Genomic DNA, 21,164 nt, shown 5'->3' with positions numbered 1-21,164 from the left:
TTTCCACTAAATTGTCCCAAGTAGAAGAAAGTAATGACATTAAGTCATAGCTTCCCTGAAGAACTGGAAACACGTACTGGTTATCCCTCACCAACTTCAGATCCTCATCCACCCAATAAGCCCATCTGAACTGAGGCTCTACTTGATGACACCCTTAAAACAGGGTTTCTGATACCTGATTTCTCAGAATTGTCTTCTTGCTCTTTCAACCAATCAACCCTATAAACATCTCACTGGAAAACAGGAGCATATTCTTCAAGGTTAATTCTCAGATGGCATAATTATCAGCATGTGAAAAAAAAGTCACATTACTAGTTTCATCACAAAAGCTGGACCAATAAGTGGGTGGAGCACCTAGGATGAATCATGTCTGACAGGCAAGCAATGAAGATGCGGCAGCCCAAAAACTCCCATTTACCCTCAGGCAGGTCTCATTCCTTCTATAAAAAGCCAGTGTGAAGAGGATACCACATCCGATCCCAGCGACCACACTACCTGTCCTCCATATACCAGGTAAGTCTCTTTACATGGAAACTTTACCATTTACTTTGTGCATTTGAGTGACTTTCACTGGAGCCTCCTTTGCATTGATGCATTAGGGGTGGTTTTATTTCCCTCTTATTGAAATTTAGTCGTAGTTATAGTACAGATGATGGAAATGTTCTTTTAAAAATAATCACAACTGATTTATCTTTAGATGTAATTGCTATGGTCCATCAATTCTCGCTGTTGTCTGTGTCTGGATAAGTAGCAAAATAGACTTTTCCCACTGTTAGTGACATCATTGTTTTATCTACAATCTTAATGATGAGACTTTTGTTCTTTCAACAAAGACATTTGTTATGGGTTTACTGTGTCTAGTGTTTTGAACTGCTAAAGGATAATTTAGGCTCTACAAATGGCTTCTTATTTAGAAAAATAAGAACTAAAAGCAGTGCCATAAGTGGCAGTGGCAGGAGTCAGGGGCAAGGGCTATGGTAGTTTAGGAAAACAAGAAAAATTTCTGAGGTGGTTACTCTAGAAAAGTTGCCTAAAAATGGCATAGCATGTGTTTTGTGGCAGTTGGGCTAATCTGAGAAAGCAGCTATCAGTAGATCTCCTCAGGCAGAGAGAGCAGTGTGTGAGCCACATGGGATGGTGCTGCATGCTGGAGTGGCCACAGACATTCTCCAGGTGATAAAACATCTTCTTCATTGCAAATGATTAATAGACTCTGGGCATTTTACAGTTTTTATTTTTTACACACCATTACATTTCAATGTGAACCAATGCCATCACTCTAATATTCCTGCTAAAGCCCTATGCTATGTTGATATACATGTGCATTAATATAGGTAGGAAGAGGGGGCAAACAGAAAGGCCCTTTAATCCCAACACTTGGGAGGCCGAAGCTGGCAGATTTCTGAGTTCAAGGCCAGCCTGATCTACAGAGTGAGTTCCATGACAGCCAGGACTACACAGAGAAACCCTGTCTCAAAAAACAAACAAACAAACAAACAAACAAACAAACAAACAACATTTTGCCTTTAAATGCCTCCCAGGGCAAAGTACCATCTATTATAGAGAGAGAAAGGAGAACCTTTACTTCCTAAGACTTTGGAAATGTATTCCCTGTGGTTTCTTGCCAAGCTATTCCTTCCATATATCATTTATACTGTTTCTAGGCTCATCCATCTTTGAAGCATGAGTTCACATCAGCAGAAGCAGCCCTGCACAGCTCCTCCACAGTTGCATGAGCAACAAGTGAAACAGCCTTGCCAGCCACCACCTCCTGAGCCATGTGTCTCACAAGTCAAGACACCCTGTGACACCAAGGTTCCTGAGCCCTGCCACCCCAAGGCTCCTGAGCCCTGCCATCCCAAGGCTCCTGAGCCCTGCCACCCCAAGGCTCCTGAGCCCTGCCACCCCAAGGCTCCTGAGCCCTGCCACCCCAAGGCTCCTGAGCCCTGCCACCCCAAGGCTCCTGAACCCTGCCACCCCAAGGCTCCTGAGCCCTGCCACCCCAAGGCTCCTGAGCCCTGCCACCCCAAGGTTCCTGAGCCCTGCCTTCCCAAGGCTCCTGAGCCCTGCCAACCCATTGTTCCTGAGCCCTGTCCCTCAACTGTCACTCCAATACTAGCCCAACAGAAGACAAAGCAAAAGTAGTGCCCAAAAGCTGTGCCTTGGGGAGATGATCAACAATAGATGCTGAGCCTCAATTTGCATTCTGTTTGAATATACTATGCCCTAATATCACAGTCCCACTTCTCATTTATATTTTAAAATTAAGTACTACAAAGTTTTTTTTTTTAATCCTATTAATGTTGGGGCTCTGGGTCTCAGAATTCACCCGAGAACTTGGTAGCTGAGCTAGTTTGTCCATTCAGAATTTTTTCCCGAAAAGAGACCAAGTTACAAGTGATTGGGTTCTTTTATGTTCCTATTAAATCTCCTTACATTCCTAGCTATTGTCTGACTCAGTGATTTCTTCCTTTTCCTCATGAAGCAAAGGCTATTCTCAGCAAGATGGTATGAAAGGGCTCCTTCAGTTGACATCTGATCTTGATACTAATGCTCCTTTTACTGATGGGTTGGAAGATCTTCCCACTGAGGAATCCCAGGGAAGGTTATGCAATGCCATCAGAGACTTTTACTTAGGTCACTCAGAGGTACAGGAGGACTCTCCTCTTAAAACTGAGTGAATCACTCTGGAATCTAATTAGTACCTGGCCAAGCTGAACCTGACTTACCCAACCCGTAGTGCTCTGTCCCTGAGTTAGGTTTCTTGGTTTCTAGCTTAGTCAACTGCTTCTGTTCACTTCAAGAAATTTTCCAAAAGAAGTGAAACTGTCCCTTTTTATTCATTTATTCTACATATCTTTAATTCAAATTTCCCCCAAAAGATGAAGACTCAAAGCCACCACAATTGTTAGCTTGGGAAGTCCTTTTCTGTTTTTGTTAGGGAACTTTCTAGGGGGATGTGTTTCAGACTCCACCCAACACCCACTGAAACACACACAGGTACACACACACACACACAGACTCACACTCATATATACACAATATGAACCTACTCACACACTCACAAACACATAACACAACATGAACATACATGCACACACACACACACACACACACACACACACACACACACACACACACACACACACTTCTGCCCTCATAGAGTCACAAAGAAAACCTGGTTCACCAGATACTCAGATTGGAGCTTTATCTTACCAGAAGGAAAAATCATATCTCCCCAGAAACACAAGCCACTTCCAGGAAGCTAAGAGAAACTTCAGATGCCCAAGTAACAAAATTAGCTAATCATGTCACAGATGAGTGGTCCTGTCAGAAATTTTGCATGAATTTATCCGCTCTACCCTGAGTGTCAGAAGTCCTGCTATTTGTATTGATTTCTGGTGTTAAGATATCTGAACGTTGGCTCACTTCTTAGTAGACACTTTTACAGGCAGAGTGAGGTTTTTGTTGCTGTTGGTGGAACTAAGTGCAATTGGAGATAAAACATAGCACTAAGGAAGGGACATTTCATCAAAGGATGCCTTCAAGACAGCTATGACTCCTAGCACAGCTGTGGTAGGATGGAAAAAAGAGGCCAAAAGAAGCACACACAAGGTTCCCCCAAGGGATATTGGGACCTGTTCATGTCTCAAGAAGTTAAAGGGTAAGCTTCCAATGAGAGTATTCATAGGAAAAGCTGCCCTGTAGTTCGAATAAATATAAGCCCTGGTAAAAAGGTGAACCTTTACCCTTTCAAACCCCAAGAATGTTTAGTTTCTCAAACACAACTGCTAGAAGATTATATGGCTTACTTTCTTCTATAGCATCTTACTGTGAATACACTTTAAGGAACTTTCTTTCCTTTTGATACAACAGAAAATTTTACTCTTCTTCAGGAGTAATATTTAACATCTAATATTAGATGCCTGCACAAAAGTACTCCAGAAAGACATTATCAAGTTTATAATTGCTTGATCAATTTCCTAAGAACATTTTCATCACAGTATCCTTTGAAGCACCTATGACATATGTCGCTCAACTTCCTTAGACAGGACTCATGCTCTATTCCAGGGAATCAAGGATTCAGGCATATCTATCTTCAAGGTGCTCCTAATCCAACAACCTTAGATTTGTGGTTATTATAGTTTAAACTTAGTAGAAGACTCATATGCTTAAAATCCCATTTGGGCACTCAGGACACTATGTTAGTGATAACTTAACTAGGAGGCTGAGAATTTGATAACTAAGCTTCATAGTAACAGTGACTGAGCTAATCTAATTAACATCAAAATTACCAATGTTTCAAATATGGAGTCAGAACATTCAGGTGAGCAACAGTGACAGGATGTGACATTTTGTGGGTTGTTAGAGAGAGAAGGTGGCATGCATGAAGAGGAGGCAGGCAGTTTCACACCTTGACCCCTGTCTCTTTTTTATTCTGTACTCCCTATGTTTTAAGGACTGTGATAGGCATTCCACCTATTCACCGAAACTTTCTTTACCTGAACTATTATATAGAAAATCAAGTTTAATTAGAAAATTTCAGAATAATATGTTTAAAATAGTATTTCCTGTACTAGTTATACATAAGCCTCATACACATATAGTGATGATGGGTAGAGGCTGCTGATAAGTGAGTGTTTACTAAGAGCTAATTCATTCTCAGGCATTAGGCTAATCTGATGAAGGTACTGATAAAATTCTCTGCCCGGAACAAGGTTAAGATGTAAAATTTTCTGTTGTATCATAAGGAAAGATGCTACTTTAGTGAATGGAGGTGGGGGAGAAAAATTCAATTTCTGAATACTTAAATAATTTGTTCATCAAAGAAACACATAGTAATTGTAGACAATAATAAGAATTTGAAGTATTTTAAAAAATAATATTTAGTACAGCTTCTAATTCTGAGACAATTGATCACCAGAGTCTTGCCAAGATATTCTTTGAAGTTTGAATGCAAAATGACAGCATCTATAATCTACTGTGCTTGAACTCGGAGGTTATAACTGTTTAGAATGTTCTAGAACCTTAAGTAGGTGGAGCTTTATGGGTAACTGGGGATGGAATTTGACCTGTAAAACGTTGCCCCATTTCTGTCTGCTCTCTGCTTTTTGATTTTTACACACAGTGTGACTATTAACCTGCCACTCTGCCTCTACCATGACTGAACTTTCTCAAACTGTAGGCAAAAAATAAACTATGCCTTCCTTAAGTTACATCCTGTAAGGTATTTATGTACAGGAAAAATAAAAGTAAATAATATATAACCAAATGAGAGAAAAGCAACACAGCTCATAAGGAAGTTATCAAAAAAAACTTCTATACCATCACTGAAATTGTTTATTCAGAAAAAGAAACATCAGTGAGAATTGTCTCACTCCTGGCCAAGTGAGAGGCAAACTGAGAAAGCCCCTCTACAGGCATTAAGATGCCACTTGCTATTCTTCCTTCTCACCATCAGGAATACTAGGCCACAAAGGAAGGACCATTTCCAACAGTCCCTTGACAGCAGCAGAGGAATACATTCAGGGAAATTCCTTCCCAATCAGAGAATATCACTAGCGCATGGAAGGGGGGTGAAGGGTGGAGAAGATTCTTCTGCATCCATGAGAGGTTGTGAAGGGAAGATAGAGGTGTTGTTATGGAAGTACACAATGGATTCTCTTCTCTTCTCTTGGTCTTGATGATTGCTAAAGCTTTTACTTGCTTTTGGATGGACATTTCTGCTGGCATGGTGCCTCCAGGACAGGAGGGCATTTCCGCTGGCATGGCTGAGGAGGGCATGTCTCAGGGCACTTTGGGGGAGGACAAGGCTCAGGGCACTTTGGAGGAGAACAAGGCTTTGGGGGTGGGTACACAGGAAGAGGCTGACACAGCTGCTTACACTGCTGCTCTTGGTAAGACATTATGATGTCTCAGGATCTGAAAGACATTAAATGATATTTCTCACTCACAAAAGGTTATTCTCATAGAAACAGCTCAAGATTTTAGAATATGGCATTGTAATTCTCTCATACACACACATTAATCCCCCAGCTCTTCTGTTCTGTTAGGATGTTCTTAACATTCCGTTCCAATTTCATGATTTTTTTTTCCTTTAACTTTGTAAGTCCTGGTTTGGTTACATACCCCATATCCAGAAACATCTCTGGTGCACAGAACAAAGTAGCATTGTTTGCAAAAAATAACATATTTGATAATAGCAGTCCCAATTTCTGAAATCCTAAGCAATTTCAAATCCAATTTTTTTTCACGACTAGCACCTGTGAAATTCCAGAATTTAGGGTTCTTATAAAAGGACTCCTGAGAAAATACAAAAGTCTAATGCCTGCTAATACATAAGTCTTTTTTAAAGGGCACCAAAATGCAAGTAAATAACAAATTCTATGTTCTGCCACCTTCCTCAAAGCAACCCTTCCCTATTGTCTTGGTATTTCTATAGGCATCAACACCTAGTCACAAAAGCAAAAACAAGATAACATAGTGTATCACTCTACAACATTATTACATTTCACATTTATAACTGTGATTTAATCCATGATACCAATTTGGAAGCACCAAACTGCTTCTACAATTTAAAATATGCCAGAAGGCCATAAATACAGATAACTTCAGACTGTCAGACTTACCAGGTTCTCTGTAGTCCAAGGCTTGAGTACCAAGTGTGTTGCACTCATTCATCTAAGCACCATTTTATAAGACTGGATGCCCCACCCAGTAGGATGTAAAGCTAATTCATTGTGGGCTGGTCCAAAAACTTCCTAACAAAAATGCAAATCCATATATAACTAGCCTAAGAAGGACTCCCCCAAATAGGAAATATCTTGTTCTTGGACATAGTCACTGAGTCAAGTACAGTGACTCAGAGGACATTCCTTCTTTCTCAGTTTCTGTATTTTCTTGCAGCTGGAAAATCGGGGGTGGAGGCGGTAGTTGTGGTATAATTGGTTGTCAAAAATTCCTTTTTTTTTCTTGTTTTTTTGACACTGTCTCTCTCATCTTTGCTGGGACTAAAACCACCTATTCTAGCTGCTTGTCATTTTGTAGCACACAGACTTATTTACTTTTATAAGACTAATATGTGGCCTGCCACTTAAATGTGTAATTTGATAACTATTTATGAATAAAGCTCTATATAATCAAAATATTTGGAAGCTTTGTCCTTTCATGTCTTTCAGTATTCTAGAGGCTAACTGGAAATAGGACATTAAGTGTTTAATGTACTGTTGTTAGGACCTTCGTTTCTTGATGAAGTGAATAAGAAGGCTACCACAATTCAAGGTAATCAAATTTTAATTTAAAAAAATTAAAAAAGAATATAAAATAATATCAGTTTGTTCTTAGAGAAGGAAGAATAGTATGAAGAAGATAAAACGATGTTTTAACTAGACCCAGCTGTGTTTCCTAGAAGCCTACAGGCACTAAATCAACCCCAATCAAGTATATCAGGTTTCTGTGGCTACCGATGCTTCTGAAAGTAATGACAGATTTAGTTGAGATTGCCATTGTCTATGTCCGCCCAGGAAAAAGAGTCATCAGTTCATCAACCAAGGCTAGGTGACACCACTGGTTCGTGGCTCGCAAAGGTTGGTGCACGTACCGCAGAGCAAAGCCAGCATTCATTCAGTAGTTCTCTTACTGCTCTCCACATCCCAAGCACATCTAAAGCAGCATCTGAGGGAAATGTCTGATTTCTGGTATGCAAAATCAGGAAAATATCTGGGAAGGTTGCATTGTAGTGTCAGGTAACACCATTTTGATAACTTTTGCAGCTCCTGTTCTAAATACCTCATAACAAAAGAAGTAAAATGGGTTAAAGAGTTAAATGCATGGTAAATTAGTAAATATTGAAAGAGATAACTAATACTAAAGTCAAGTTAATAAAGGCATTTGGATGCCTACTGTTAAGGAAGGTTCCTAAAAACATATACATATAAAAAAAAAGTTTAGTAGTGATGGCACAATATTCTATCTTGTTATCTTATGCTAGAAAATAAAACCCAATATTAGGAAAATTTCTCTCTTTTGAATTGCTGGTCTGTGAGGTCTCATAGCTAAGCATTATAAACTATTGACAGTATTCTTAGCTACCCTTATTGTTTGACCCTTTGCTTGTCACTGAAAATACTACATACTTGAGTCACAGAATAACAAATATTCAAGCAGATTCAAGATACACACCAAGAAACTTTGTCCCTACTAGCTAGTTTTCATGCCTCTGGAATTTCATATTCATGCTACCAGAGGATAAAGACAATCATCACTCACCCATTGTGAAATCTATAAGATAAAGTGACTGGCCAAAAAAGAGGCACCCACTGGTGCAATAGTGGCATGACTGTTACAGGAGTAACTAACTATTTTATGATTCTTTCTAAAGGCCTGCTCAAAGAGATAGAACACATAGGTATTGCTATTGTTAACACAGCCATGAACATATGACTGGGTAGTCCATAGACCCTACAGAAGAATATAAAATTATTATTCTGCTAAACAGATGTAGCTCTAAAATAACTCCCTATAGCGTCTTTCTATACCCACAAATCAGTGCATCATTTAATTTTCATCAGAGAAAATTATTCTTGCACTATATTAATAAACACAGAGCTTCTCAACTGGTCAATGTTCAGAGAATACCAGAATTGGCAGTCCTCAGTATTTTTTAGATTGTTAGATGGAGTAGAAAGATTGTGAGAATATGTCAAGGAAACACTGCGATATTACAGATCTATATATGAACTCACAGCAGCTGAGAGCATGCATAAAACCAATGCAAGCTCAAGCTAAGCAAAAACTCAGCGTGGAATGATGAACTTAAATATGAAATCATATCACTAGTTGATGAACTATTTCATTTAATAGCTATTGGGAGAAAGCAAGTTGGTCCTCTTCATTTAGATGATCCCTGGTAGGTTGACCACATTCCAGAATAAATAACACTGCCATAACACCTTGAGCATCACAATCTGTACTTGACCGACAGGGGAAGGGAAACTCCAAGTTGGGTTGGCAGTGAGGCAACATAATCAGTTTTTCTCTGCATTTAAATCCAGTTGTGGATTTTTAAAAATGGTTTCAATCAGCTGTGCAAAGAATCTACTTGGATGAAGGCTGAAAGCTACACTTATCTGTGTGTATAAGGGAACATATTTATTATGCAGATAGTATAAATTATACTAGTTTAGAAAAGAGTCAGTAGAATGTTTTCCTCTAAGATCCATTACAATAGTTCCAAGGGTGGTTGGATAGGTGTGAAATGCTAGACATGAATTCCCTCCCATTGAGTGGGCTTTACATCCACTTAGATGGCTTTTGTTTACTGCCAGGCTATAAGTGTCACTATTGCACTTTTAAGGATATCTTTCATTGATGTTCATTGGTGTGGTACATAGATGTTTCCACTGACAGGTGTGACTATTGATTGATGTCTTCTCTTGCCAACTTTCACATCTGGTTCTTATGCTATAAAAACTAGTTTTCAGGGAGGAGATTTTTGAGTTGTATCCATCTTGAATCCTCTGAGTCTGGTGTCCAACATACATAATGCCTCAACAATAGGAGTATCACCTTCTTGGAGGCCACCAAGAAAAACAGCATAAGTCTATATTATTTTGGGGGTTTCTCCAACTGCTTTAAGCAGTAACTCTAAAGGAGGATTCTTTTGTCTGATAGAGAGCCTATGCAAATAAAAACAACTTTTAGATTTCACCTTAGCCTGGTCAGCATGACAAGGTAAACAATACAACTGAATTTTTTTTTTTTTTTTGTAAAGATGTGTGTAAAGAGGAATCCCCTTTCACTGTTGTTGGGATTGAAAACTGTTCCAGGCCCCTAGGCCGAGTGTGAGCACCGCCAGGATGACGACTTCAGGCGCTCTGTTCCCAAGCCTGGTGCCCGGCTCTCGGGGGTCTTCTACCAAATATTTGGTGGAGTTCCGGGCAGGAAAAATGTCATTAAAAGGAACTACGGTCACCCCAGATAAACGGAAAGGTCTCGTGTACATCCAGCAGACGGACGACTCCCTTATTCACTTCTGTTGGAAAGACAGGACCTCTGGGACCGTGGAGGATGACTTGATTATCTTTCCTGATGACTGTGAGTTCAAGCGGGTACCTCAGTGCCCCAGTGGGAGGGTCTACGTGCTCAAGTTTAAGGCAGGGTCCAAGCGGCTCTTCTTCTGGATGCAGGAGCCCAAGACTGACCAAGATGAGGAGCACTGCCGGAAAGTCAACGAGTGTCTGAACAACCCCCCCATGCCTGGGTCACTGGGAGCAAGTGGGAGTAGTGGCCATGAGCTTTCAGCACTGGGCGGTGAGGGTGGCCTGCAGAGCCTGTTGGGGAACATGAGTCACAGCCAGCTTATGCAGCTCATCGGACCAGCCGGCCTGGGAGGACTGGGTGGACTTGGGGCCCTCACTGGGCCAGGCCTGGCCAGCTTGCTGGGGAGCAGTGGACCTCCAGCCAGCAGCTCTTCATCCAGCTCCCGGAGCCAGTCGGCAGCCGTCACCCCATCCTCCTCCACCTCTTCCGCTCGCGCCACCCCAGCCCCTTCTGCCCCAGCAGCTGCCTCGGCAACCAGCCCAAGCCCCGCACCCAGCTCAGGTAATGGAACCAGCACAGCAGCCAGCCCGACCCAGCCCATCCAGCTGAGCGACCTCCAGAGCATTCTGGCCACTATGAACGTGCCGGCATGGCCAGGAGGCAGCCAGCAAGTGGATCTGGCGAGTGTGCTGACCCCAGAGATCATGGCTCCCATCCTTGCCAATGCAGACGTTCAGGAGCGCCTGCTGCCCTACCTGCCCTCTGGGGAGTCTCTGCCCCAGACTGCAGATGAGAGCCAGAACACATTAACCTCGCCCCAGTTCCAGCAGGCCCTGGGTATGTTCAGTGCGGCCTTGGCCTCAGGACAGCTTGGCCCTCTCATGAGCCAGTTCGGCCTTCCTGCAGAGGCTGTTGAGGCCGCCAACAAAGGTGATGTGGAAGCATTTGCCAAAGCCATGCAGAACAATGCCAAATCGGACCCAAAGGAGGGCGACACAAAAGACAAGAAAGACGAAGAAGAAGATATGAGTCTAGACTAAATTATTCAGTGTCCGTCCCCAAGTTGGAATTGGTAGCTGTGTGATTCCGTAGTGGTGATTGTGATTTGCCCACCTCACTAATAAAGTCCTTCCTTGTACCTGTCAAAAAAAAAAAAAAAAAAAAAAAAAAAAAAAAAAGAAAACTGTTCCAGCCACTTTAGAAATCAGTGAGAAGAAATCTCAAAATTCTAAACAAAAATCTCCCATATGATTCAGCTCTATTACTCCTTGGCATATCACCAAGAGACTCAAAATCCTACTCCAAGGATATTTGCTCAGCTATGTTTATTGCTACTCTACTTACAATATCTAGGAAATGAACAATCTACACGTACCTCAACTAATGCATGAATAATGAAAATGCAATATACAATAGAACACCATTCTACTATAAAAAATTAAAACAATGAAATCTAAAGGTAAATAGGCAGAACTAGGAAATCTTATATTGAATGCTGTAACCTAGACCCAGAAAAACAGTCAATATGTCCTTTCTACTTTCTGGTTCCTAGCTTCACACCTTCAAATGAATATATAGCCTAATGTTATAACAGAAACCAGGAATGTGTCCAGCCCACTGACATCCCCTTGGAACTCAGCCAACATTTGATGTTCTAACCACCATCTCCCATAGTTATTCCTTGTTATCCTTCACAGTGGTTCATCCCAGACCATTTTCACTCCATTATGACTCCTTGTAGATTGTAGAATTTCTCTGTTAGGAACCCTACTGCAACTTCACTGGACTGGGACCCACTTGTCTTTCCTTCCTCCAATTTGGTTTCTCTCGGTTAATCTTAAACCTTTCCATGTTGTCTATCTTGGTCTTTTTAAGCTTACCTCTATCCCTGTGGAACACAGCCATCACTCTAGATATAGAATTATAGTGCCTCTAGTTCTTTCCTATTGGCCTCATCAACCATTCCTCCCAAAAAATCTCTGTTTCTGATGACTTAGCTGATATTTGAATTGTAGTCCCAGTGTCACCCTGGTTCTTCCTCACTATTTTACTTAACTATTCTTTCCATCCCATATCTATTACTTTGTGACTCCCCTTCAACCATAGAAATGTGCTATACTAGGGTCCACATAGTCACTATATTTAGTTGGGACCCAATTTGCCTACCTATTTTTCCATGTCTTCCTCTTCCATTCTGGTTTCTCTGAAGAACCTCTAGTCAGGCAGTAGGTGCACACCACCAGCCTTCCTCCAGGCATCTCCCTTGCCTTGGGATTCATCATCATCAATGACTAAACTGAAGCCATCCCTATTTCTGCCTTTTGGGGAACTGAACCCCAAGTCTCATTAAAAAGATCTCCAGAGACAGTGCCCTTCCTTACCTGCTATATTTGCCCTCACCTAAACCGCAGTACCAATACAAGACTTCTTAGAACTTAAATTAGAGTTCCAAATAGAGATCTGAACTTTAAAATTCAGAGTAGCTTTCAGACTGAGAATCAGGCATCTGTTTGTCTATACCCGGTTAGATTGGAGTGACAACAACTGAATAAACTAGCACCCAGGAGTAACCAGGCACACACAGCCAGAACTATCACAAACATTATAACTTGAGTTATGTCTCAATCCCAACACAAAACACAAATATGAACCACCAGAACAACATGCCTCTTCTGAAGACCAGCACTCCTATTATTACATGAAAAGTAATTTAGCTGCAAGACAGGGATAGGACTTACAACAATTTTGAACATAGTCAAGGACAATGGAGAAGATATGAACAAATGCCATAATGAACATAAAGAACACAGAGGCAGTTGAATAAAAGGAGAAAATTCAAGATAATAACTAGAATTTAATAGAGAAAAATAAAACTGAAGTAAAACATACATCTTAGAGATAAAAGGCCTTACTAATATATTGAATGAAGTTGAAGAGAAGATTTTGAGTCTTGAAGTCAAGATAGAAGAAATAGAGAATTCAGTGAAAGAAAATGTTAAATTTAAAAAATGCTTCACACAAAGTAGGCATGAAATTTCAGACACTATAATAAACAAAACCTACAAAAATAGGTATGGAGGAAGGAAAAGAAACTCAGGTAAAAGGCATGGAAAATAATTTAACTGATTAATAGTAAAAGAAAAGAATCCCAAATTTAAACAAAGAGAAATCTATGGAGTTGAAAAGGCATGCTAAACTCTAAATAGACACTAAATATACAGGACTAGAAAAGAATTTATTTCTACACATTATTATCAAAGCACTAAATGTAAAGAACAAAGAACAGATATCAAAATCTGAGAAAGGAAAGAGCAAGACACATGTAAAGGTAGGCCCATTAAATAAAAATTGGTTTTTCAGTTGAGAACTTGAAGCAAGAAGAGACTGTATGGATGTCCTATCAGCTCTGAAAGATCACAGTTGACAGCACCAAACACTATATCCCATAAAACTTCAAATACAACTAAAGGAGAAAAAACTTCATGATGAAAACAAATTTAAGACATTTCTGTTCAGCAATATAGTTCTGTAGAGGACAGTATAAAGAAAACTGGTCTGAAAGTTAAATAAGTCCAAGAGGAGACAAGGAATAAAGAATCCTAGAACACTTAAACAAAACAGGACTAAGCCCCCCCCCCACACACACACACTACAATAACAAAATAGGAAAATAAACACTTCAATAATAATGTTAAATTGGTTTCAATTGACCAGTAAAAAGACATAGACTGAGATGTTAGATTAGAAAATAGATATTTTCTTTTCGCTCACTTTAATACACACAACTTATCATCACAGACAGATGTCACATTGTGGTAAAAGGGTGGAAAATTGAAACAAGCAAATGGAAACAAGAAGTAAACAGGCATTGCTATTTTAATATCTAAAAAATGGGCATCAAACCAAAACTAATAAAAAGCGATAGGGAAGGACACTATATCCTCAATTAATTTAAAAAATCATGGTAACTTTTTACAGTCCTAAATATTTATGCACCACAGGCAAGGATACCTAAATTTGTAAAAGAACCAATATTTTGTTTCAATCACGTATTAAACTTCACAAAGTTATACTGGGTGACTTCAACACCCTACTCCAACAAAAACTAATCAGAAAAACTCTGGAGTTAAATTACACCATAAACCAAAGGGACCTAACTTGAAGTCTATAAAACATTCTACCTAAGTGAATCACTAAAGAATATACTTTCCTATCAGTAGCCCATGGAACTGTGTCCACAATTAACCATCTATTAGGATATAAAGCAAGTCTCAGCAGATACAGGTCAATTGAAATAACATTGTGCATCTGATCTAAAGAAGAGGTACCTATCGAGATACAAGAAGCATAAAGAATACCCAATAGATAGGACCAGAAAAGACATTTCCCATGGCATGTGGGGGACTTTTGGGATAACATTGGAAATGTAAATGAAATAAATACCTAATAAATAAATAAATAAAATAAATTTAAAAAAGAATAAATATTGAAATCTGTAAGGGGAAAAGACCAAGTCACTTACAATGGAATGTATTAAAATGGAATGTCAACAATAGAAATTAAAGGAAGCATAAACTCATGGGAGCTAAACAACTCCCTACCAAATAAAAATTGTGTCAAGATAGAAATAAAGAAGGAAAAAGAAACTTAGAAAGCATAACATGGCAAAACCTATGGGATACAAGAAAAGGGTCAAGTTCATAACGTTAAATGCCCATATTTTTAAAAAATGAGGAAATCTCATACTAATAATGGGAGAGGGGAACCTGATCTGGTATTGGGTGAGGGAAAAGGAATGAAGCACCGAGGTCCAGCAAAAATAATGTAAACAGGAAACCTCAAGAAATAGGAATGCACCAGAGACCTGGGAGGTCAGAGACTCGCAGGATTCAAAGGGATGGACAATAGATGAAATGCCTAACAGTACGGAGAGGGTACTTATACAGCCTACTCCAGCAGCAAGACAGGGCAGCAAGTGAGGGACGGGTTCCCATCCACAGTCACATTTCTGACCCATAACTGTTCCTTTCTGAAAGAATTACAGGGATGGAAATGGAGAGGAGCCTGAGGAAAAGAAGGTCCAGCGACAGGCCCAAAGAGGGATCCAGCTCAAGAAGAGGTCCCAAGACCTGAACAGACCAAAATTGATAGTAAAATAGAATTAGTAATTAAAAATATCCTAAATATAGAAAGCTCAGGGATACATCAATTAAGCCAAAATTTTATAAGACCTTTAAAAAGCAATTAAAACAAATATTCCTCATATTTTTTCACAAAATGGAAACCAAGGGAACATTTCCAAATACTTTAATGAAGTCACTATTGCAAAACACAAACCACATGAAGACTCAACAAAAAAGAAAACTATAGCTCAATATATATTATGAAAATAGAAAGAGAATTTGAGTGAGTATTCTTATTTTCTAATACTCTTTATTCTACTAGTCTATAATTATAACATATAATCTACAATTCTAAAATAGAAAATCCTACATTAAAGCATAAAAGTTCTACCAGGAAACTTCTACTATACATAAATTCATTCAGCAAAGTAGTAGAACACAAGATTAACACACAAAATTCAGAAGCCTTTTTATACAAAAATAACAATTATATAGAGAAAAAAAAATCCATGAAACAGTATCTTTCATTATAGCCTCACAATTATCTTATAATGGCTCGAATCAAGCAAGTGAATCACTTGTTTAATTAAAAGTTTCAGGCAATAAAGACATAAGAAGGAGGAAATTCCTCCTATTCTTGTGAAGCAATATGGTTCATTTTTTGAACCCATTTGAGAATGACCATCTTGCCAAAAGCAATTTACAGATTTAGCTCAATACATATCAAAATTACAAAAAAAAAAACTTTTCACAAAAATATAAAAACTGATAGTAAACTCATGTGGAAAGAGAAAAAACCCAGGATACATAAAACAAATGTGACCAATGAAATAAATAAATGCTGTAATTATCACAATCTCAAATTTTAAATTATATTACAGACAGAACTTTACTAATTAGTCCCATGGCAAAGGAAAGAAAAGTTTGGTTGAGATTTCAGGGATACATGTTCATCAATCTTTCTGTTCTTAAGTTTTTACGTTTTGAATATTCATAATGAGAAGGAAGACTATGTGCTTGAGATATATCTGTGTATTTGTTGCTGCAAATGTACAAAGCATGGGATTCATCGCCCACACTGAATAAAGAATCCAGAGTGGAGAAACCTTGTGATTCAACCTTTGAAATGTAAATTCAGGAAGATAAGAAATTACATAAAATCCTATTTCAAAATAAAAAGCATGCAGTCTGCACTGGGTCCTTCAAATATCACATTCTTAATCTGGGCCTTCTTAATTGGGTCTTCCAGAATTTTAATACACACACACACACACACACACACACACACACACACACACACACAAGGTATGGTTCTTAACAGTTTTAGTTTTAATAAGAAAAAAATTGTTCTCCATCTTCCCAGAAGTAGAAATTTATCAGCAACCCCATTATTCCACAAGAGAAAGTAAACTATTGTGACATTAAAGGTTGTCAAAGATTCACAAATTCTGTATATCATAGCCTAGCTGGAAAGCAACTTCCATCAAGGACAATTACTGCCAGTGATGATGGCACTGGGTAGGGTGGTGACACAATCATATTACCTTGGATTTAATCATACTTCAGTCATCATACTTCAGTCATTATAGTGAGCCATTCAATAGCTGGGATACCTCTGTTATATTCAACCTAGGGAGAAAATGAAGTTGACATATAGGAGTTAAAGGTCTTATTCCAGGTAGTCATTTGACAATTGAAAGTCAGATAGGAGTTTGAGCTAATGTAGAGAAACTTTTGTTTTGGGAACCCAAATCTAGAGACAAACTAGTTGGGAGACCAATCAGTCAAAAACCATGACCATTGTTAAAAATAGACAGTTCACCAGGAAACGTGAGCTTCATCTAGGGAAGAAGTGAAATATAAGTATATCAAGTCCTAAAATTAGCTGTTGAATTCCCAGATAAGTAGTGACACACTAATTGTAACCCATGAGAAATTTTGGCTTAAATTTTCCACTGAGTTGTGTTCTTAACTACTCGTCCTGAAATATCTGACCCTTGACTCACAAATATAGGAAAAAATAGGGGGTTGGTGTTGTTGCCCTAACTGAGTACATTTGCAGGGGTGACCCCTGAAACTGAGGAAGGGATATTCCATTTAGAAAAGTTTCCAGGACAGGCATGAGTCTAAATACTGTGGTTGTGTGGTGGAAAGAAGGCACTGGAGTAAGCACACATGTGTGCCTGGAAGGGCTATTCCACTGCTGCTGATACAGCAGAAAGATCTTGTCCCTGGCCCAGGACACTGAGCAAACACTTCCATCCAGAGTATTCAGAGGAAAAGAGGTCCTTGCATGTGTGTAAACAAATGCTTCCTAAAGGGTAGGACTCCATTTCTTCAATTCCAAAGGACATTTTATTTTGTTTTTTGTTTGTTTGTTTTTTTTTCCATCTCAAGCACTGTCGGTGGGACATTGTATAGCTTCCCCTCTTGTCCGTAACACGAGGGAATTTTTTTCCATGTTGATAAACCTCTTCCTTGTTATGACATTTTCTACAGAAAATTCCACTCCTTTGCACAAGAAAAATACGTTGGGAGTTGTAAATATGGTATTAGAAATACAACATTAACTTGACAGATTTGATAAGGTCCTTAATTCCCTTAAGCACCACCAAGGCTATAAACCAAGAATAACTCCAGAAATTCTGTCTCACATCTGTCCTTAAGGGAATTGTAAATGACCAAGGCACCTTGGTGATTTGGGAGCCAAATCATTTTAAACATTATGGATTGGAAGAGACATGTTTTCATTCCCCACATATTCTCATTTTGCATAGCTCAGTTCCTAAGACAGGGCATAGTTGTCATTTGTCATGACCTTAATTAATTGGAGTGCTCATTACTTATGGAAAAACCTACATATTTGCAGTATTAACAATTCTAACCAAATATGGGAAACACTAATTTGAATACACATAGCATCAGATCAATTTACAAAATAACTTCCAAAATGAGACTCAAGGAGAATTTATTTAAATGCTGTAGAGACTTAAAGGAAGCTAGTCACAAAGGTGGAAAGAAGACAATTGTTTTTGTTTTGTTTTGTTCATCTATATTCTGCAGTTCATCAGTGGTGTTTAAAATGTGAATTTTGCAATTTTTAATGAATCAGGACATGACCAGACAGAGGTGGGAAGCTCCAACCTAAGGACAGTCTGGACAGCTGTGTGTAAATTGAGATAAATGAAAGTTAGTTGGGTCAATTCTTCTCTACTTGTGTTTTAAGCATTGCCAAACACTTAAGTTAGATGATTTTTCCCAATTCCATTCCAGCCTTTTATCTGCTACATTACTCTAGATATAAAGACAATACATAAATAAAAGGAAGAATAGAATATATGGAATAATATACTTCAGAATTATATTTTCTGTGCAAGTTAGTTATTTTTAAGGCAGTGCTACACTGGACTGTGGGAATGCTATTGTGGTGCTGATGGTAATGGTCCTAATGTTTTTGTAGGTGGTAGGAGTAGTGATGAACTTGTGGTTACTGTAGTGGAGATTCTGAACACTGGTAAGGTGGTCTTGGAGGGGGTAATAGTCATAATACAAGCTGTGAGGGTGGAAGGTGGTAATGGATGTGTTGCTAGTGGTGTTGATGGTCATGATAACAGGTGAGTTAAAAAATGAAAATGATCAGCATCTGCCATATACTACCATCTATTTAATTCTAAATTGTTGTCTGGCATTGTGCCAAAAATGAACGTTTTTTTTTTTTTTTACAAAGACAAGTCATTGATATATTTAAGAATTTCAATGTCTAACATTAAAAATAAAATATAGCATCCCTAGATTTAGGAAAAATACAGAGCCAACAATGTTGAATCCCATTTCTCCAAGGTATAAATGAGTACAGTCAATATAATATCAAGTTCTATCAAAGACATAGAGAAAAATGAACCCAAAAACACTATCCACAAGATAGTGAATTAGTCAGTCCTATATTGAGTATTTTCTTTCTTCCTGACAAACAACAATAAAAGCAGAACTAACAGAAGATTGAATGACAGCAGTTGTGTTTGTATACAAAGAGGACAAATAGAGCATTCCCGACAGATATCTGTATGTCCCTCTATATTGAACCACAACACATAATATACAAGTAAAATAAGCAGAATAGGTGCTTATCAGTGGATGACTGTATTGAGAAAATATTACACATATGTGCACCAGAATAATATTCAGTCATAAAGAACATTATTATGTTGCATTATGCAATTGATACAACTGAGTTTCATCTTGCTAAAAGAAATATGTACATTCTACATACAAGGTGAGCGTGCTTGTCTTAAATATAAAATCAGAGTAAGTTAGCAAAGATACATTAATGTACATGTGTAACTATTAGGGTAGAGTAATGAGATAAGTGAGACCAAATATGTCAGGTCTAGGTAGAAATATGATCCAAGTTGTGCAAGTATAATTGGACATCACATTATCTTCTTAAGTGAGCATATCCCAAAAGGAGATATTGTTATAATATATAATGGAAAATGTGTCCTTCAAGCAATCAAACACCATGTAATCATTTTTACGTTTCAAAATTATGTTATTAAAATTATTGTTATGATCCCAAAGTAAAAATATAATTGGTACTGACTGACTTGTGGATCAAAGGATAAAAACAAAGAAACATAAGCATACTATGAAGGCAGTTAAGTGAGTTTTAGAAGAAAAGAACACATGAATACCATTAATAAGATTGTACTTTATTCAGGAAATAGAACACCAGTGACAATCAGATTTGGAAAACATTCTTTGAGGGCACTGAGAAGACATCTGATCTTCCCTCTGAGCATCTGTGATAATGACACTAAAGAAGGGCCATTTTCAACAGTCTTTTGATAACAGCATGCAAATAGTATCCAAGTGCCTGTGTCTTAAGACCCATATGGTGGAGGAATGTTGGAGAAGATTCTTTTGAATCCATTACAGGTTTAAATGGAAGATGGAGGTGTTGCTATGGACTTATGTAAGATGGATTCTGTTCTCTTCTTTTGGTTTTGAAGACTACTGAAGCCCTTATTTGCTCTTGGGTGGGCACTTTTGCTGGCATGGTGGAGGAGGTTGCACAGGAGGGCATTTCTGCTGGCATGACTGAGGTGGGCATGGCTCAGGGCACTTTGGCAGTGGATAGGACTCTGGGCACTTTGCAGGAGGACAAGGCTCGGGGCACTTTGGCAGAGGACAGGGCTCTGGGCACTTCGGGGTGGGCACACAAGAGGAGGCTGGCAAACCTGCTTGCACTGCTGCTCTTGGTAAGACATAGTGCTGAAATCTCAGGATCTGAAAGAGATGAAATTAAGAGTGTTCAAGGGTAATCAATAGAGTAGATAGATGGAGACTTGGAACATCTGGTCCATTTCTTGCTCCTTATATGAACATTATCCCTCAACTTCTGTTTTAAATATCGTGGTTTTTCACTTTCCTGTCAGCAATATGTTTCAGTAACCTTGAGAAATCCTGCATTATGTCATTACTTTACTTAGGATAAACTATTTTATTCTAATGAAACAAATAAGGTTGTTTTTACACAGAAACATCATCAAGAAGTCTCAAGTTCTGGTGTCCTGAACAAACTCAAAACCAATTCATGCCCTCCTTTTTATTAACTATATCATCCCAGAAGGTTATCTGGGGTCAGACAGTAAAGTACATGTGAGGAAAATCCCAGGTTCTAATATCTGCTAAGGTATATGACTTTTAAAGAACACCATAAATGTATATGAAAGAGAAATGTACGCTGTTCAACCACCTACCTAATAAAATGAAAAGTTATTTATCTATTGCCAAATTTCTGACTGCTAGGTAGGTACAGTTCATCCTATGAAAAAAACTAGATTCAGGATGCTTACTCCCTCAAAATTGACTATAGCACATAGGAAGACCATAAAGACAGAACAACTCAAGAAATAACACTCACGAATTTCTCTAAAGTAGATCAGGACTGGAATACAAAGCGATGCAGCCAAGGACCTCTTTATAGAACTTTATAGAACT

General features: G+C 38.6%; 2 protein-coding genes and 2 pseudogenes across 4 annotated transcripts; 2 read left to right on the top strand and 2 right to left on the bottom strand.

Moving 5' to 3' along the window:
- Positions 1-433: 433 nt before the first annotated feature.
- Positions 434-2,443, top strand: Sprr1b (small proline-rich protein 1B). 2 transcript variants are annotated; one of them, XM_017319512.2, is made up of 3 exons: positions 434-513; positions 1,665-1,815; positions 1,864-2,443. In XM_017319512.2, the coding sequence occupies exons 2-3, from the start codon at positions 1,684-1,686 to the stop codon at positions 2,143-2,145; spliced, it is 414 nt and encodes a 137-aa protein (XP_017175001.1). In that variant the 5' UTR covers positions 434-513; positions 1,665-1,683; the 3' UTR covers positions 2,146-2,443. The 2 variants fall into 2 exon arrangements, with proteins under 2 accessions (XP_017175001.1, NP_033291.1); NM_009265.4 differs by having other exon boundaries at positions 472-513; positions 1,665-2,442.
- Positions 2,444-5,323: 2,880 nt separating this feature from the next.
- Positions 5,324-6,669, bottom strand: Sprr2k (small proline-rich protein 2K). The gene is made up of 2 exons (NM_011477.3): positions 6,630-6,669; positions 5,324-5,922 (listed from the first exon to the last, which is right to left on the bottom strand). The coding sequence occupies exon 2, from the start codon at positions 5,904-5,906 to the stop codon at positions 5,700-5,702; it is 207 nt and encodes a 68-aa protein (NP_035607.2). The 5' UTR covers positions 5,907-5,922; positions 6,630-6,669; the 3' UTR covers positions 5,324-5,699.
- On the top strand, positions 9,828-11,184 carry Gm9774 (predicted pseudogene 9774; annotated as a pseudogene).
- Positions 19,855-21,164, bottom strand: Sprr2j-ps (small proline-rich protein 2J, pseudogene; annotated as a pseudogene). Its single transcript, NR_003185.1, has 2 exons — positions 21,088-21,164; positions 19,855-20,450 (listed from the first exon to the last, which is right to left on the bottom strand). The product of NR_003185.1 is annotated as a small proline-rich protein 2J, pseudogene (transcript).

Source organism: Mus musculus, chromosome 3, assembly GCF_000001635.26.
Source record: "Mus musculus strain C57BL/6J chromosome 3, GRCm38.p6 C57BL/6J".
NCBI classification, from domain to species: domain Eukaryota; kingdom Metazoa; phylum Chordata; class Mammalia; order Rodentia; family Muridae; genus Mus; species Mus musculus.
The sequence above is the reverse complement of the archived record's forward strand: the minus strand, read 5'-3'. Positions and strand labels throughout refer to the sequence as shown.

What these genes read in the sequence shown, in the direction of transcription:
- Sprr2k (NM_011477.3), bottom strand. Translation starts at nt 5,906, where the DNA reads ATGTCTTACCAAGAGCAGCAGTGTAAGCAGCTGTGTCAGCCTCTTCCT.
- Sprr1b (NM_009265.4), top strand. Translation starts at nt 1,684, where the DNA reads ATGAGTTCACATCAGCAGAAGCAGCCCTGCACAGCTCCTCCACAGTTG.